Source organism: Lottia gigantea (genome assembly GCF_000327385.1).
Source record: "Lottia gigantea unplaced genomic scaffold LOTGIsca_5, whole genome shotgun sequence".
Lineage (NCBI taxonomy): Eukaryota > Metazoa > Mollusca > Gastropoda > Lottiidae > Lottia > Lottia gigantea.
In genome coordinates this window covers 4767746-4785161 of record NW_008709715.1, presented here as the reverse complement: position 1 = coordinate 4785161, position 17416 = coordinate 4767746, and the positions used below count along the sequence as shown (strand labels likewise).

Below are 17416 nucleotides of genomic sequence, written 5' to 3'. Positions count from 1 at the left end.
TATAATTAGATTAAATTTTTTCAATCAAGGATAAGGGTACAGGCAATGTTTTGCTGAGAATGAACATTTTCTTCAGGTTCGCTTTATATTGTTCATATTTTTTGTCATTATTCCAATTAAAAGTAAACTGGTTACATTCAATTCTATAAAGGATAAACCATAATATTGTGTTTCAAGAGTAAAATATTTAAGTAACATCGACCAACAAGTTTTATAAATCATTAATTATAGCATCATTTTGATGTGTATTTTACAATTTAGAGCTTTAAGTCAAATATTTTGTATATGTATATGTTTTATTTTTTAACTTTTAAACAACAAGTGCAAGTTACTTTTAATTATTGTACTATAAACACACAAAAGTTCTTGTTAAATTTAAATATACTATGATCGTTATTGAAAAAAAAAATAGACAGCTTGGACTTGGAGACATCCATAAATATTTTTTTTTTTTTTGATACCTTTGAAATACTGCATAAATATATTTTCTTAACATTTTTTATATTAATTTTATCAGCATAAATCATATTTTTCTACACCCTTGAAAAATGAAGATGATAGTCACATTCATGTTGTTCAATTACCTTTTATATGATTTTCACATACAGATCTGTTTTGTTTTTGTGTACAGCTTTACTATAGGGCATGCAACTTTTTAAGGTGTTAACTGGACCAAAATATATGGATATTTATGACTTAATTAATTGGCAACGTTAATGAACATTTTGATGAAGATATTCTTTTCATTATTATCCATTGATGAATATCATTTTGTGGAAGTAGCAATGAACGGCTTAATATCAAAATGTATTAATGTTGTATGTGTAAATATTTATTTTGGCACAACTCACAAATATAGTTGAAATATCACATGTTAATATAATACCATTTTTATATAATTTTAATTTTGATCATATTTTACTAGTCATAATGCACATTGCTTTCTAGTTCATAATTCAAAATTTGCTCAAAATTTGCTTTTAGAAGTGTTTTTTTTTTTACTATTTATTGTTCATTACAAAATAGTTGACAAGCTACTTTCTGTTATATAGCATGAATACTTAAATAATGTTCTTTTTTAAATGTTTTCTCCCAAGTGCTTATCTCATACTGGTTATATTTTTAACAATAAAACTTTTACACAGTAGGCCTATTTTTATATGATATACAAACAGTTAGAATATCAAATTGACAGGGATGGCCTTGAATTATTGACAAGAATGGCCTTGAATTATTGACAGGGATGGCCTTGAATTATTGACAGAAATGGCCTTGAATTATTGACCGAAATGACCTTACATTATTGACAAGGATGGCCTTGAATTATTGACAGGGATGGCCTTGAATTATTGACAGAAATGACCTTGAATTATTGACCAAAATGACCTTAAATTATTGACAAGGATGGCCTCGAATTATTGACAAGGATGGCCTTGAATAATTGACCGAAATGATCTTGAATTATTGACCGAAATGACCTTAAATTATTGACAAGATTGACCTTGAATAATTAACCAAAATGACCTCCAATGAATGACCTTGAATCCTTGTCAGAGACAAATTTGAAATATTGACAAGGATGGCCTTGAATTATTGTCAAGGATGACCTTAATTTATTAACAGAGACAACCCCTAATTATTGACAGGGATGGCCTCGGAATATTGACCGAAACGACCTTAAATTAATGACCATGATGCCCTTTGAATTATTGACGATATGACGGGAGAAGCCTAATAATTGAATTATTGACAGGTATGACCTTGAATCTTTGACAATGATAGCCATGAATTATTTTGTAAGTGATGACCTAGGATTATTGACAATCGAATAACTTGAAGATTGATCTAAAATGAAATTTCCTTTAAATCCATGATATTTCTGGTATGCTTTAGCATTTTTACATTTCCATGACCCGAGCAAGTAACGGGGTCATAATTCCGGTGTCAATCCGTACAAAAATCAACAATAATGTCGCAAACATTTGATTCGTTTGTTTTATTATTATGAGTTCTATTTGCACTTTATTGAAAACATACCGTAGACACATACATTACGAGATAAAATATATGTTTATTAAATATTAATTTATTTATAAGTCAGTTGAAGTTTTTTTTTATTTTACGACAATTGTTACAAGGTCTTCCAAAACAAATCTCACGTGGTAATAGGCAAAAACTTCTGTAAGGCCTGTTTAACCTACTTTTGTGGAATACCTTCATGGCCAGGCCTGTATAAGACTTATCCTGGTTTTCTCCCAACCTTTTGAATTGATATTGTATCTGTGAGATAGACTTCCATCATGGAATCTATATTGGTAAGTTGATATGGCTAAAAATAGTGAAAGTAAACTCAGAATTGTGACTTGTTGCAAAAAGTTTCTTTTTGGAAGCTCCAAGTGGTGTCATCATCCTTAGTTTAATAACATAGTTGTCTCTTTCATTAACCATTGTGATATAGTCAGGTTTAGCTCTTGATTATAACCACAATCCATAGTCTTCACAATCATGACAATGATTCATCTTGTTGATAATTCAGTTATGACATGTCTTATATTATAAACTGCATACAGTAGAAGACAAGAAAATACAGAATATAACACTAAAAATTAAGCCCCACAATTCCTACATAGCTAAGCCTGCTAAACAATAAATGAGACTTGCGTAAGTCTTATAGCTGTTGCATGATCAACCTGGTGCCAACAATTAATCTATAATAAATTCAATTGTTTGGTACAATTTATACAAAAATGTCATCAATTTGTTGCATGCATCAGAGTGGTTATAAACTGTTGAATATTTGTAGGCAAACCAAATGGAAGAGTTGGATGAAGAAGAAGAGTATGAACCTAAATTAATCTTGGAAGATGGGAGTGATATGAGTGAAGATGAGGTTTGAGTAAATTTAATTCATCAGCTTAACTTCTGACAAGAAGAGATTGTTTTCTTCCAACCCTGATTTCTAAAATGAACCAAACATATTTCTTTCCAAAGGTTCAGATCACGGATCAGATACAATGCAATCAATTGATGGATTGAAGACTAAATTGTAATAATTTTCATTATATCAAGTATTTTTGATTCTAGGAAGATGATTTAGAAGAGAAACATGCTAGTTTGATGGCATCCATCAAGGCCATGACTCAAAATGATCAGTAAGTTTATATCTTTTACTGTTTTAGACTTTATGGTGAATATATAACAATATCTGCATTGTGGAATTACATGAACATGGAATTCATATTTGACATTTAAGAATTGACATACCTAAGCCAAGAATCTAAAATCGGTTATTCAACTGGTCAAAAATCACTCAATCTGACCTGAATGTTCTCTGATAATATATTGTTTATTATCTATATATCTATATATATATATATATATATTCTTTGAACCATAGTTGATAATTGGAACCTTCTTCATTCAGTTGTGTGTATTTTTCAGAAAGAAAGTTATAGAAAGAACTATCGGTTCAGCCGATGTTTCAGAATTTGGTTTCAATAAGACAGGTAGGAAATGATATCCAATTGTGATCTCAATCCACTGCTCTAGTAAAATCTAGAAACTATCCCTTGATGTCTTGAGCATTTCTCAATTCTATTAACAAAGAACATCATTGTAATGATTTCTGTTTCTATGCATCATGTGATTGTATTTGAGCATTTGGGTATTATACCATTCTTTTTCATCATTTGCATTGTTTCAAGAAGATTGGAATAAATACATCAGTTTTAATATCAGTTCTGTATGTTATTTTCAGGTGGATCTAAAATTAACATTGGTGATCTAATCAGTACATTGAATACATCAAATCAAGCTGGTAAATTAAAGAAACAAGTTAAATCTATAGGAAATGAAAAGATTGCTGATATACCATTAGAGAAACCTCAACAAGAGAGAGTAAGTATTTTGATAAAAAAAAAATTTATTATGAAGATTGGATTGCATGATAGGAAAACTTGACAAATGAGTTTGAAATATATACAGGAAGACAGAAGGATTGCAGCTTTGATTCTCAAGGATCCTGTAGCTCTTTCAATTAGAGAGTCCATTTGAATTAAATTTTCTTGGTGAATAGTATCTATTTACACATGAGTAAGTTAAGAAGAATAATGGGTAAAGATGACTTAAGTTGATTTTACAGTGCAACCAATAAACACCATCTCTTCTATGTATCTAAACTTATACAAATGCCAAGGTTCCAATGCTCTTACCAAGGTACTTATGATTTATGTATTTTGTTTATCCTTTTAGCTAGTCAGAGGAATTGCGTATAAAGCAATCACAGAAGAAGTATCAAAATGGCAGCCTTTAATTCAGCAAAATAGAAAAGCTGAACAGTTGACTTTTCCTCTACAACAACCAAACTATAGTTTAAAAACATCAGATGAAATGACTAAAAGGTTTCAGGTAAAACTCTATTTTAACATACTTTATATACTTTATATATATTCCTCAAGCCAAAATATTGGTCTGTAAATTATGTATGTGTCGAATACGCTGCTATTGAATAATGAGATATAAATCTTGTAATTTTGTATCATTGGGTAACATAAATTAAAAAAGAATTCTTCGAAACTGTATCATAGATTTCTATATGCATAGTTGATAACATTGAACATTTTAATGAGATTAATATGATATATTTTATGATATTGATACTAAGTGACTAATTAAATGCTTCATATTTTAGCCACGTACACCATTAGAAAGAGAAATTGCTTTATTATTACATGGTAGTGATAATGTAGAATGTCAAACTAAAATGTTAACTAAAGCTGAAGAAAGAGCTCTAAAAGCTATGAGTTTAGAAGAGGTAATATTTTATTGTGAAATATCTTTGAATCTATCTCTTTTCTGTGTAATTATAGAATTTTCACTATCTGTGATATCAGTTTACTGGAAGCTGATGTTAACTTGTCATACACCAACCAACCATGTTCACCATGTAAATCTTGAACAGATTGAAGACAACAAAAGAGTTTGAGACCTTATTTTTAAATTTATTTTGCAGGCTAAAGAAAGAAGGGCAGAATTAATGAAATTCAGGGCATTAATGACTTATAGTGAAACCAGGTTTAGAAGACAGAAAAAAATCAAGAGTAAAGGGTAAGAATGTTCATATAATCATCTTCAATTATTAACAAAAAATTGTAATGAATTTGGAATTTTAAACTACGTTATATTCATGTGAAAGAGTTGTGAAATTATTGGCAGTGACAATTTGGTTATACACATGTATATTTATTTTAGATTGACAAATGACAATCTCTATTGCGGATTATGTTAATCATAATAATTCATGAATTTTTTTGTGCAAACTATTTCAGATATCGTAAAATCTTGCGTAAAGAGAAAATGAAAAAAGAAGAAAAAGAGTTAGATAGTCTACAGAAGACAGACCCTGAGAAATATTTAGAAAAAATAGAATATGCAGATAAAGCACGAGTTGAAGTAAGTTATTTATTAACTTTTCATGTGATGATTTAAATTATTCTCAAAATTTCAATACTATTCAGAATATGATTGATACTTTATACAGTTGATGATCCTATGTCTATATTTCATGGTCAGATAGCAACAGATCTAAGCATTGAGAAAGAAACAAACACCTAGTGTCCATGCAAGTTGAAAATTCTTTTGAATTTTTCCTACTAAATACATTTATATGTAGCTTCAGTTATTTGTATTGTATTTGAAATATATTATTTTTCTTCAGGAAAGAATGAGTTTAAAACATAGAGGTGGTAGTAAGTTTGCTAGAAAGAAAATGATGTATGCAAGATATGATCCAGTGGTAAGTTTGACCCTTTAGATTAAACTTGTGGAAAAAACCTTCTATAATGGTTTTCTTATGCCCAAATGAAGACTGCCGAAATAAATTTAACTGATATATCCAATATCCTTCTGTAAGATGTCTCAAAAATTACAAATGGATTTGTTTCTATCTTGACGAACTTTTAAAAAAAATAGACAAACAGGCTCCAACCATGTAAATTTTCTATTCTGAATTTGCAGGTCTAGATAATTCTATGATTGACTTTGTATTGCAGGCACGACAAGCAGTACAAGATATGATAAGTAAAAATAAAGAATTAACAAAGAAAGAGTATGTATCTAGTGATGAATCAGATGGTAATATCAGTATGGATGAAGATCAACAACTTAATATGATATCAGCTACTCTAGATAGTGAAAATCCCTGGATGAAAGCTCCATCTAAAACATCAGAGTTTGTCAGGCCAAAACAAATCACACAAAAACTTGTGAATGATGATGACCTAATAGATTCAGAATCTGAGGAGGAAATTTTAACTTTTAAAAATTCAACGAGTGAAACTAATTTGCTGGAATTAGAAGCTCAACGACGGAAGAAACTGAAACGAAAACATGATAAGATTGAAGTGTTTGATTTATCAAATGTGAATGAAGGTATTGAAAATAAAACTGAATTAGAGAATGAAGTTACTTCAGAGAATGAAGAGCTAGAAAAACGACTGACTGAATCAATGAAAGAAGAAGAATCTACTGGTTCTTCAAAAAAGAAGAAGAAAAAGACACCCAAAAAGATAGCTAAAGAAGCAAATCAACAATCTAATGAAATAAACGAGGTATCTGATATTACAGAGGAGAAACAAGATATTGAAGACTTGTTTAATATTTTAGAAAATACAGAGAAACTAAAAACCAATAAGAAATTGTCAAAGAAGGAGAAAAAACTGTTGAAGAAAACTGCAGTGAAAGACAAGAAGATAGAAACAGACAAGAAGGAAATGCATGATGAATCAATGTCTATTTCTACCACCAGAAAAACCACAATGGAAGATATGGAAGGACATTGGTCAGAGGAGGAGAAAGTTACTGTTCAAACCAAAAAAGAGGACAATAAAAAGAAAGAAAATGACAAAAATAAGAATGCATCTGTTGATCCCAAGAAGTTATTTACAATTCAACCAGATATCATCAAAATTAAAGAGACAAGTGAAATAGTCACTAATGAAGATGATGAAGATATTGTTGATGATGATCAGAGAATGACTATAGCTGAAGCGTTTGCCGATGATGATGTTATTGAAGAGTTCACGCTAGAAAAGAAAGATATTATAGATGAGAGTAAACCTAAAGATATCAGTCTAGTATTACCTGGCTGGGGAGATTGGGGTGGTGAGGGTTTACAAGTCAGCAAGAAAAAGAAGAAAAAGTAGGTTTTCATTGTTATTTACAATGTCATTGCTATTACACATGTGGTATAAACATTTACTCAGACTAATATGCGAATCAAGATATTTCATTATTTTCTGCAGGCTACAACTTTACTTTGATCTGACTAAATTCTTTTTTTGATCATGTTCATTAGAATTATGGCCCAGTGGCATGAAAATATGCCATTTTATCAAAAACATTTTGTTCACTGTGGGATATAAATCCTTCAACTAGACATTTTCTGATTACATTGATGGATATTATGTAGATCACTTCTTCATTGTAAATTTTCAACATAATGTCACATCTAGCTTGCTTGCCAAGCTAACTAAACCTATCATAGTCTTTTAACAAAGTTAAATTACGGCGCTTCCACAATCTGTAATATTTAACATAATTACAAAGAACTATATAATTATTATTCTAGATTTACCATAAAGAAGAAAGCACCACAGAGAAGAGATTCTAGAATGGGTAATGTTATAATGAATGAGAAGAAAGATACTGCTGTGGCACAGCATCAGGTATTATCTGATAGTTCTATTTTGAATGAGATTGACAGAATACTGAACTCTGGAACTCTCTCCATTGTATAATTATTGTTTTTACAAAAAGGAAACAGACCTCTTTGTAACCAGCACTGTTAGAATTTTAGGGTATTTGTCCATTATTTCATTGATTTATAGTCTTTGGCCTTCAAATACATTATGCTTTCTTATGCTGGGTGCAGAAGAGCTAATTTAATCGCCTGCATAAATAATCGACAGAAAATATATAATATTTTGTCAACATGAGCGGACACACAAACAAATTGTCATTATCACGATCGGCCGAAATAGGCTAATCTGCCGCCAGCATTAGAAAGTATTACATATACAACTATACATGTACCCGTATAAGTATTGCAAGACAAATATAGACTGATGACTATTTTAAAACAAGATTAGGTTAGAGTTATTATTTTATATTTATTAGGTAAAAGATTTACCAAGACAGTTTTTGAATATTAAACAATTTGAACAGAGTATTAGTCAACCTATTGGTAATACATGGAATCCAGAGAAAGCTTTCCATAGAATGATACAACCTAAAGTAGTAACCCAGGCTGGTGCCATTATCAAACCTATAGATAAAGAAGAAATGTTTAAGAAACAGAAGATAGATAAGAAGGCTGGAGGTGATATAGATAACAAGAGAGATGACAAGAAGAGAGTTGTAAAGGGAAAGAATAGAAATGTTAAGGGTTCTAGAAAGAAACATTAGATTAATTGTCAATTGTTTGTTTAAGATTTGTTATTATTATTGTGAATAATAAAATTGAAATCTTTGAAAATATATACTTTTATTTTTCATGTCATGAAAGTAATAAAAATTTGAATTGCAGAAAAATGACTAATGAGGGCAATGTTATGCATTGTGAAATAGCTCACATCTGTCTTTTTCATACTATCAAACTACATGCTGTTGCCATGTCAGTCTTTCCAACCACTTCCAGCTTGTTGTATGATTTCAAATCATGAAACATTTCCACTCGGTATAGTCATAACATATCTTTATTTCTTAACAAAACATTATGCACCAACATAGGTGTAAAATATACACTACAAATTTAAAGTTTCATTCAAAATAACATCAACCATATCTTAGAATTTTAGGCTCAATATACTCTGCTGAAGCACCCACCACATCCCCCTAGTTGACTCAAGTTTAATGTTTTGCAAAGCTAATTGAATTACTATATATGATAATTATATTTGAGCATTACAATAATAAAATATTTTCACTGTTAAAATAGTGCTCAATACATCAATTGTAGAGCGATATAGAAATCTGGGCATTAATTAAGAAACAATCCAATAATAGGAAATCAACGTTTTTTGAATTTCTTCTTCTTGTCAAATTTGTTGGCAAATTGTGATTGAAATATAGATTTGTCAGCTGCTTTATAATCAAATGGTTTAAAATTATCAGTCAAATTTGTTTTGTCTTTCTTTTTCTGTTTGGTAGGAGCAATTGGTGTACCGGTATCAGAAGTATTATTGGGTGCAGTTTTGTCCCCTATTTTCTGCCGCTTTTGTTCCCGGATTTGGTTTATTAAAGGCTCTTTGATATTTGTCACTCTCTTTCTTTTTGCTGGGGGGACATAAGATGGAGCTGATGTAGACTCTTTTTGTGTAGTATTTGTACTTGGCTTAAGAAGCCAGGTATTCTTACATTTTGTCTCAATGCCAGGTAGGAACATATCAAATGGCTGAGTCAGCTTTTCTTTTATTTCAGCAGCCTTTTTCGCAGCATTAGATAAGGTGGACATTTCATGCGATTTGCTAAAAGCTGAAATAATTGGGTTGGCTGAAACTAGGAATGAAGCAGTTGGTTGGAACATTGAACCAGAGCTAGCAACAAGATTAGGATCAAAAATGGAAGAAAATGTGAGTGAATTAGATTTGGACAAATCATGAGGACTGAAGATAGAAGTATTATCTCCATATGTTGATGTTTTAGAGCTGGTTTCAGTCACAGCTTTCTTTTCTTTTTTCACTACAGGTACACTTCTAGCATCTTGAATAATGGCATAAATTTCATTGATGTATTGTCTGACTATAGGAGGAATAGGATTACAGCAGGCTAAAATTCCTTGTTTCTCCCTTGGTAAATAGATGATATCTGTACAACATATGATTAGGTAAAACATATCCTGTACTTTCATCTTCTTGTCGAGCTATGTTGTCTCTCCATGAGTACAATTGTTTTAGAGAAGATAATTGCTGACTGTCAAACACTTTCCTACTTTTTCTATACAGTTCTAAATGTGTGTCATCATTCAGGACTAGTTTCTTGTAAGTTTTTAAACAAATTTGTTTACTTCTGTCGTAAACCGAACACAACAAATTCTTCTGATCATTTCCATGTTCCAGAAGTTCATTGCGTAATTTATCATAGATGTAAAGTAAATAATGTGTGTCTGTTCGAGCATATTCAATCAATTCCTTTGGTAGAGGACGAATTCTCCAATCAGCAAGTTGGTATTGCTTTTGGGCTTCAACTTGGCAGTACACATTAAGAAGGTGGGCTAATGATAACCTTTCAAAATTTAATACACGAGCTGCCTGTCCGGTGTCAAACATGTTCACAACATATAACCCAAAGTCTCTTTGCAACCAAACTATATCCATATCTCCACCATGAAAAACCTTCAGAACACCAGGGTTTGTGAAAACTTTATTGAGCATGTTCAACTCACTTCGTAATGATATTGTATCAACTATAAAATCTTCAGAACGAGTAGAGATTTGCATTAAACAAGTTATACCCTGGTAAGTCCTGTATGAATGGGCTTCTAAATCAATGGCTATTTCCTTCACATGTTTCAGTTTCTTTAAAAGTTTTTCGAATCCTTTCACAGTATCAATCAGAGTGAATGGGGTGTCAGACATTGAATTTGAAGATTGCGGCTCTTTCGTCTGTAACTGACTATCTGCAGGCTGGAAGTGATCTAATTCATATTGATACGGATGAGAATATGAAACAAATTCTTCAATTTCTGAGTCCTTCACTTTAATACTTTCTTCTAAGGACAATTTGGCATTAGGTTTAGATGATATTTTAGGAACAAATGGATTTTCTGAATTGTCAATTTTATCTTTAAACTTAAACTGTGGTCTTGGTGTGTTCTTTGCTGCTAGAAGACGAAAACTGGAAGGGGATTCTTGACTTCCCTTTTTCTTATTCCATGATGTTGTGATTGGACCACGATTTGCAGATATTGAAGAAATCACTAAGTTAGTATCAGTTCTTTTAATGCCTGAGGCTTCATCCAAGTTGGTGCCTATTCTTTCTAAAATGTGATCATTAGCTTCTGTCAAGATGTCAAACTTGTCTTCAATGTCACCTGCTCTGGAGAGCTTCCCTTTGACATTTTGTTGGTTGAGTATGCCATCTACTAAGGACAGGACCCTCTGACTTTCAATTTCCAACACATCTCTTACAGAACTAAATGTAGAATAAAAATCATAATCATCACCAGTTGGTAAGCTATTTGAGCTTTTTGTTGCTTCTAATATACTTTTCAAAGTTGTCTGAGAAAAGATATCAATGTTTTCAATATGATCCAAAGGCTCTCGGCTGGAAGATGCAACATCCTCGTCATTTGGTGGGGGATCCATTTCTTTTTTAACGCCGGACAATATAGATTTGTAAACAAAATATTAGTTTTTACACACGTGTTTTGATTTTTATCGCCATTTTATAAATTATGAATTACGCCCCTTGCATAAAAGGATGGCGTAAAATAAGAATTTGGAATCGAAAGATGTCTATGACTGCGGCCTGTCGGCAAACGAAAGGCTTTGCTAAGATGAAATTATGTGGATAATTAATTATAACTTGTCTTAAAATCGCCACAAACTGCATCTGACAATAATGGAGAACTTGCAAGGCTGCTGCCCCTTGCCTTAATCCAAATTGAAAAAATAAGATAAAAATTCTTGTCCTTGTAGATTGGTTTTCGTCTTCAGTTGGAAAAAGTGAAATCAGAACCCCAAAAATTGGAAAAAAAATCTAAGACCGTTAAAACAAAAATGGGCGTGGTAAAAATTTCCCAATTTTGAAGAATTAATTGGAGTAAATAGGCCTAGCCTGCAACTCGCTAGAATAACTTGGTCATTAACGAAGGTATCCTCCCGAAATTTAAAATGGAAAGGGAATAATATGTGTTCTCTTTGATAACTTTTATAGAATTAGAATATCTCTGAGCTATCTCATTATGAGTAAACTAGCCTATTGTATTTGTAATATGTTTTAAATTACAGTACCGGTACTCACTACTCTGTATCCTAGGTCCTAGTGCCGTAGTGGAACATATTTGTGCATATCTAAGGATTCATTACCGATTTTTGAAACAAAAACAAATTCATTTTTAAGTCTCAAAAGTTTCTTCAGATATTCAATAAAAAAATAAAAATTCAGGCATGTAATGTTGGTCAAATCGAGGGATTCATAAAACATTGGCAATGGCTGTGGACTACGTGACCTATTTTCGTGGTAAAAGATCTATTGTATGGAAGCCCAGTGGAGCAAAAACACATTTTAACCTTTACTCAAATTTATATAAAAAAAATGTTCACAACTCAATTTTCCAACTGCTAATAATTAACTGGCACCATTAAATCAAAATAACTTCAATATAAAACCCAAGTGTTAACAATCCCAACGAACCTCTAAATCCAAAATAACAGGAGCAGGAAATGAACTTTTCAATTATAAATGATGAAGAATTATTTTATGAATAGTCGTATCAGGTGACTAGAAGCGTAAAAAAGATCAAATCAGATATGTCCAACGAGTGCAATATTTAGATTCACATTTGGCCCAGTTACGTGAATATAATGGAGATACATTCTTGTAGCTCCTTTGTCACATCTTGCAATATCAACACGATTTTCAGAAGAATCATCAAAGGGAACCACTTTGGGCATTCCTGATGGCACTGGTTGCTGTGAATCTGGCCTATTATTTGATTTTGGTTTAATCCCTTTATTTAGAATATTACCTTTTTTTTATTCAATCGTTTTGTTGCTTTATTTTGTCTTTGCTTTTTTTGTAATTTTTTCTTTGAAAGTTTTGTATCTTCTGGAATTCCTTCAGCAAAGGAGATCTGAATGTTATCATCTTCCTGGTTTATTGGTTCAGAATTAATATCTTCCATCTTAACTGGTTCAGTTGATTCATCATTTGTGACATGGATTTCTTCATCTTTGCAGTTCTCTTCAGATTGGTCCTGTTTTTGAATAGTATCGGAGATGGTAAACAAGGTTTGGTCTATGGCTTCTCTGTCTAATGGATAAATACCAGACTTTCGAAAGGCAGATTGCAGATTAGAAGGACAGAGTGCAGAACTGTATGACTTGCAAGCTATGGAGCACATATTGTTTCTGTTAATTACAGCTGAATGAGAGCGTTGGAATTTGTTACATTCTGCAATATAAATTCTTGCAAATGGTCCAAAGCAACCAACATCCATAGGCTGTAGACCATGACTGGTGTGAGGAGGCAGGACATACAAGATGACTTTTTTCTCATCTGCCCAATCAATGATATCCGGTGTAATGTGAGTTTTATGGCCATCATACAGAAGAAGAATGTGTTTGCCCCGCAAACCAGTGACATATTTAATAAAATGATTTTCAAGGTATGACTGAAATACATCAGAATTTGACCATCCTGTTTCACTCATGGCACCATCTGCACCCGGTGTGGCTCCTTTTAGTAATTCCTGTCTCATACGCTTACCAGCGAAAATAAAATAAGGTGGGATTTGCTGTCCTATGGCATTGCCACAGCCTATTATAGTAGCCGTTTGTACTTTTTCTGATGATACAGATTCTTCTGAAGCAGCATTTGGTGGTTTATAATTTGATTGTAAAACCTTCTCATCAACATTGTATATGCACTCTGGTTTGTCTTTAAGATTATACTTGTCCATAATTTTACCAAGCTCATCAAAATACCTGTTTATTGATACTCTTGATGTTGCCTTTGCTATTTGTTCTGAGATGGTTTTTGGTTTCCATATCTTTAGTTCGGGCCACCTAGTCATGAAGTTGTAGAACCATTTCGCTGACAGCTGCTTATCATCTTTTGTCTTTATGCCTAAATGAACAGCATACTCGCTTCCCAGATTTATCATTTCAGCCCTGGTGTAGGTATATCCTAATGATGCCATGTCTTTGATGTGCTCAGCCAGTCGAGCCTCCTGCTCACAGTCAAAAACTGGTGGTGGTCCAGACTTTACATTATCAATAGAAATGTGGCCTAATACACGATCTCTTAATGTCTGGATAGGAACACAATACTTCTTGGCTGCCTTAGACACATTCAGCTTTTTATCAATTACATCAACATAGGCATTCGTCAGCATTGTAGGAGAGTATGACCTATATTTCTGTCGTTTGAGCTCATTCTGTAAAATATAAATAAATACATTGTAGGCTAATATTATTTTGTAATGTTATTTTGTATCTATAGACATGTAAACCACCGCCATCAGTCACTGTTGACCTTTTGAAGCCGCCATCATGGTTCATTTGACTAACCGCCGAGGTGGATGAGCAGCTTAATGCTGATCAGAAATCAACTTATGCGATTGATTAGTGTATGAAACTTCTGCTGGGTATCATAAGCATCTAATCTACATTGTACACTGCCTGGTGTGACTCAATAATCATAACTTTACAAAATTATTTTAGAAATTAATATTCCCAAAAAAAATGTTTGCCTCCCTTTATTTCAGGCTAAAGTAATTCATCTTATTAAATTATACTTTATAATGTGAAGCAGTTCTTAAGTAAACTGAAGTCAAATGAAGTCTAGCCACTAAGCCAACTTAGCCACTGGAGTATCAGCCAAGTTGGTCACAGCTATTACGACTCGCTTACGGTCTATGTAACCTATCTATACGAAAATGTTTTAGCAAATAATTCCAATTTTATGTTTTGTTGAATTTTTGTTCATCTCAAATCATCCTTAATGAAAATAAAATTTGCTTCTTCAAATTTGTAGTAATCATTTCATAATTTATTATAGAGTCAATATTTTCGGTGATTGATTTGGGTCTTTATTGTGCTTTAATAATCTTAAGAAGTACTAAAAAGCACAAAAATCGCACAATCCCTTCAAATATACCTCAAAATAGAAATTTCACTGTCTATTCCTCCTTAACCTACGTGTTTTCTTTTATATTGTATCACTAACATTCGACTTTAGAAGATGAGCTGTGAACATTATTACTGATTATGTAAGCTAAATAGCTGTTTCTGAAACTAAGGTGTGATTGATCGAACGGATAATGAAGGTGCTCCTTTAAAATGCATTAGGGCCTAAAACAATCTAAGATTATGGCCCTCATTGTCTTCCATAGAATTTTCCTGCTGACATGGAATTCTTTTGTTTGTCAAGTGACCGTGTTGGCGTGTTCACTGAAATATATTATATCGACAACATTTGCTATTCCGATTATAAATTGTTGTATTTGGTTAGAACTGAAATCCGCCATTTTATTTTGACTAATGTTAAAATATGATAATACATTTTACCTTGCTTGAAACTACTCGATTCATTCTTCTTCTGCTAGTCGACATTGTAAAGATAGCTAATGTTTATCAAAACATGCAAACGAGGAGGCCACGCGAGGTCACATGTGAATTATTTATCATTTCCGGAATTACACGAATTAAGGTCACCACGAAATTAGGTCACTTGAATGCAGTAAACAAGTCTGAAAATAAGGCCTAAAACAAATTTAAAGAGGTAGTCCTATATGTGTAGTCTATGGATAGTTCTATGGCCTAAAATCGGACATGAGCAATAAATTACACCATATAAAAGAGTAGTCCGAAACATCCGTCATAATTCCAGCCTCTGATAGCAATTTTAACGGTCACACTGATATTTACCAAATTATTATAGGACCTACCGTACTATTGGGTACTAGGCCTTTATTAGCCATGGGTGTATTATATTGTATGAATGGTATGTGTCTCATGTCCTGTTTTGTTTTTGGTGACAATTCTCTGTATAGCATTATTATAAGATTATTATTATTATTATTACACCAGCTGACAACTGTCAATATATAAAACTATCAGAGACTACAATAGAGGCAGATGTTTCGGTCTAATATGATAGGCCTTATGGAGCAACGTAACTTATACACATTCTCAATGAAGGTCTAAATTAAAAATAAATCAAAGTTGTGGACAGTGGCACATATTAAGAGGGTGGTGTTGGCAGAAAAAATGAAAAAAATTATTCTACTGTCACTGCCTAAATTAGAAAGTTTTCCAAGAGCCCCCATTAATGCCATTTGGTGATTAGATGGCCCCCCTAAATGAAATCCTGGCTGTCACTGGTTGTGGAACATCTTTCTTGTTTGTATGACTAAATGAAACAAATGTATTCCAGTAAATTTTTATTATGACCTTGAGTCTAAGAAAACTGACACATCATAGATCAGACAATTTTCATTATGGAATATAAGGACAAAACAATCTCCAGTCAAAAGGACTGTTTACTTACATGTACAAATAATATTAAATCAAAGCAGACAAATAAAAGCATAGTTTCTGAATTAGCAAAGAGCCTTTTTATTTGGCCCTTTTTGGCTCTTGTTTGCTTCATTCCATAAACAGTCAGATGTCCTCTGTAGTGTCTGTAATAATAGGAATGATGTCCCAAACGCCTGTAGCTCATAGCTTTATACAAGTTTTAATGCAATTGCAATATCCACAGAAATCTGACAAAAAAAAAAAATTGGAATGGTGCAAATAAAACAGTGTCCCCGTGAAGGCTGTACACTAGTGGTTAAAGCTGCCAACTAACATGCACTATAGCCATAAAAGATCAACATGCAGATAGAGATAGAGGGGCAAAATCAATTTTCATTCTTTCTTAAATTGGCAAAGCATAATAATGCATTAAGGTTGGACATTGATATGATTTAATAATATGCAGTATAAAATGATGAGATCTAGAATAAAACTATCTATAAAAATACAAAGTATATATTATGGAATGTGATCATTGTATATAAATAACAAATTTAGAATATATCTACAATAACAATATTATGTATAATTTCTAATACTAAAATGTGAAATAACACAGTCCAATTTGAAATCAAATTTTAAACAAATATTATGGTTTATTTGATTAAAAAATATTCAGTTGTACTAAAAGCCACAAATTAGACCACCGTGGTATATATGCTTGGATGTAAAAGCTTTTGCATTCATTGGGTGATGAAAAAATAAACAGTCAATACTTCTGATATGAATAATATAAAGTAACTAAAGAGACAGAACAAACATGACCCACATTGTTATGGTAGTTTTGATTCACATAGTCTTATACACTGCACTGTATTCACTACCTCTATGCAGTAGAGCATTAAACACCAGAAGGTTCACTTTACTATTAAGATGGTTTTGTTTTTTAATGTGTTGTTGTTTGAGATATGACATAAGATTTACTCTAGAATCGTTTCCCCCTGTAAGTGATGCAGGTAAGAGGGGCTGACATGGAAAAAGCATCTAGTCGTTCGGGTGTGTGCCCGTTTAAGATCCCTCAACAGTTGGAAATCAAAAACAAGAGCCGGCTAATGCCACTGTCCTGGCAAAATTTCCCTCATTGTACCCTGCATGGTGTTTCCAGTCTTCATTAG

General features: G+C 32.3%; 2 protein-coding genes across 2 annotated transcripts; one reads left to right on the top strand and one right to left on the bottom strand.

Annotated features, from left to right (window-relative positions):
- Positions 1-2158: 2158 nt before the first annotated feature.
- Positions 2159-10057, top strand: LOTGIDRAFT_183349 (hypothetical protein). Its single transcript, XM_009062081.1, has 12 exons — positions 2159-2315; positions 2804-2890; positions 3085-3152; positions 3442-3506; positions 3758-3897; positions 4252-4407; positions 4691-4813; positions 5012-5106; positions 5328-5451; positions 5717-5791; positions 6768-6854; positions 8176-10057. Exons 1-12 carry the CDS (start codon positions 2301-2303, stop codon positions 8461-8463), a joined length of 1323 nt encoding a protein of 440 aa, XP_009060329.1. The 5' UTR covers positions 2159-2300; the 3' UTR covers positions 8464-10057.
- A 2226-nt stretch (positions 10058-12283) lies between these two features.
- Positions 12284-15703, bottom strand: LOTGIDRAFT_229168 (hypothetical protein; the record flags this gene model as incomplete). The annotated part of the gene is made up of 2 exons (XM_009062080.1): positions 12284-14158; positions 15671-15703. 2 exons carry the CDS (start codon positions 15701-15703, stop codon positions 12737-12739), a joined length of 1455 nt encoding a protein of 484 aa, XP_009060328.1. The 3' UTR covers positions 12284-12736.
- Between the last annotated feature and the right edge of the window lie 1713 nt (positions 15704-17416).

Coding starts and splice junctions, on each gene's coding strand:
- LOTGIDRAFT_183349 (XM_009062081.1), top strand. Junction 4,408..4,690: donor AAATGACTAAAAGGTTTCAG/GTAAAACTCTAT, acceptor TTCATATTTTAG/CCACGTACACCATTAGAAAG. Junction 5,107..5,327: donor AAAAAAATCAAGAGTAAAGG/GTAAGAATGTTC, acceptor AAACTATTTCAG/ATATCGTAAAATCTTGCGTA.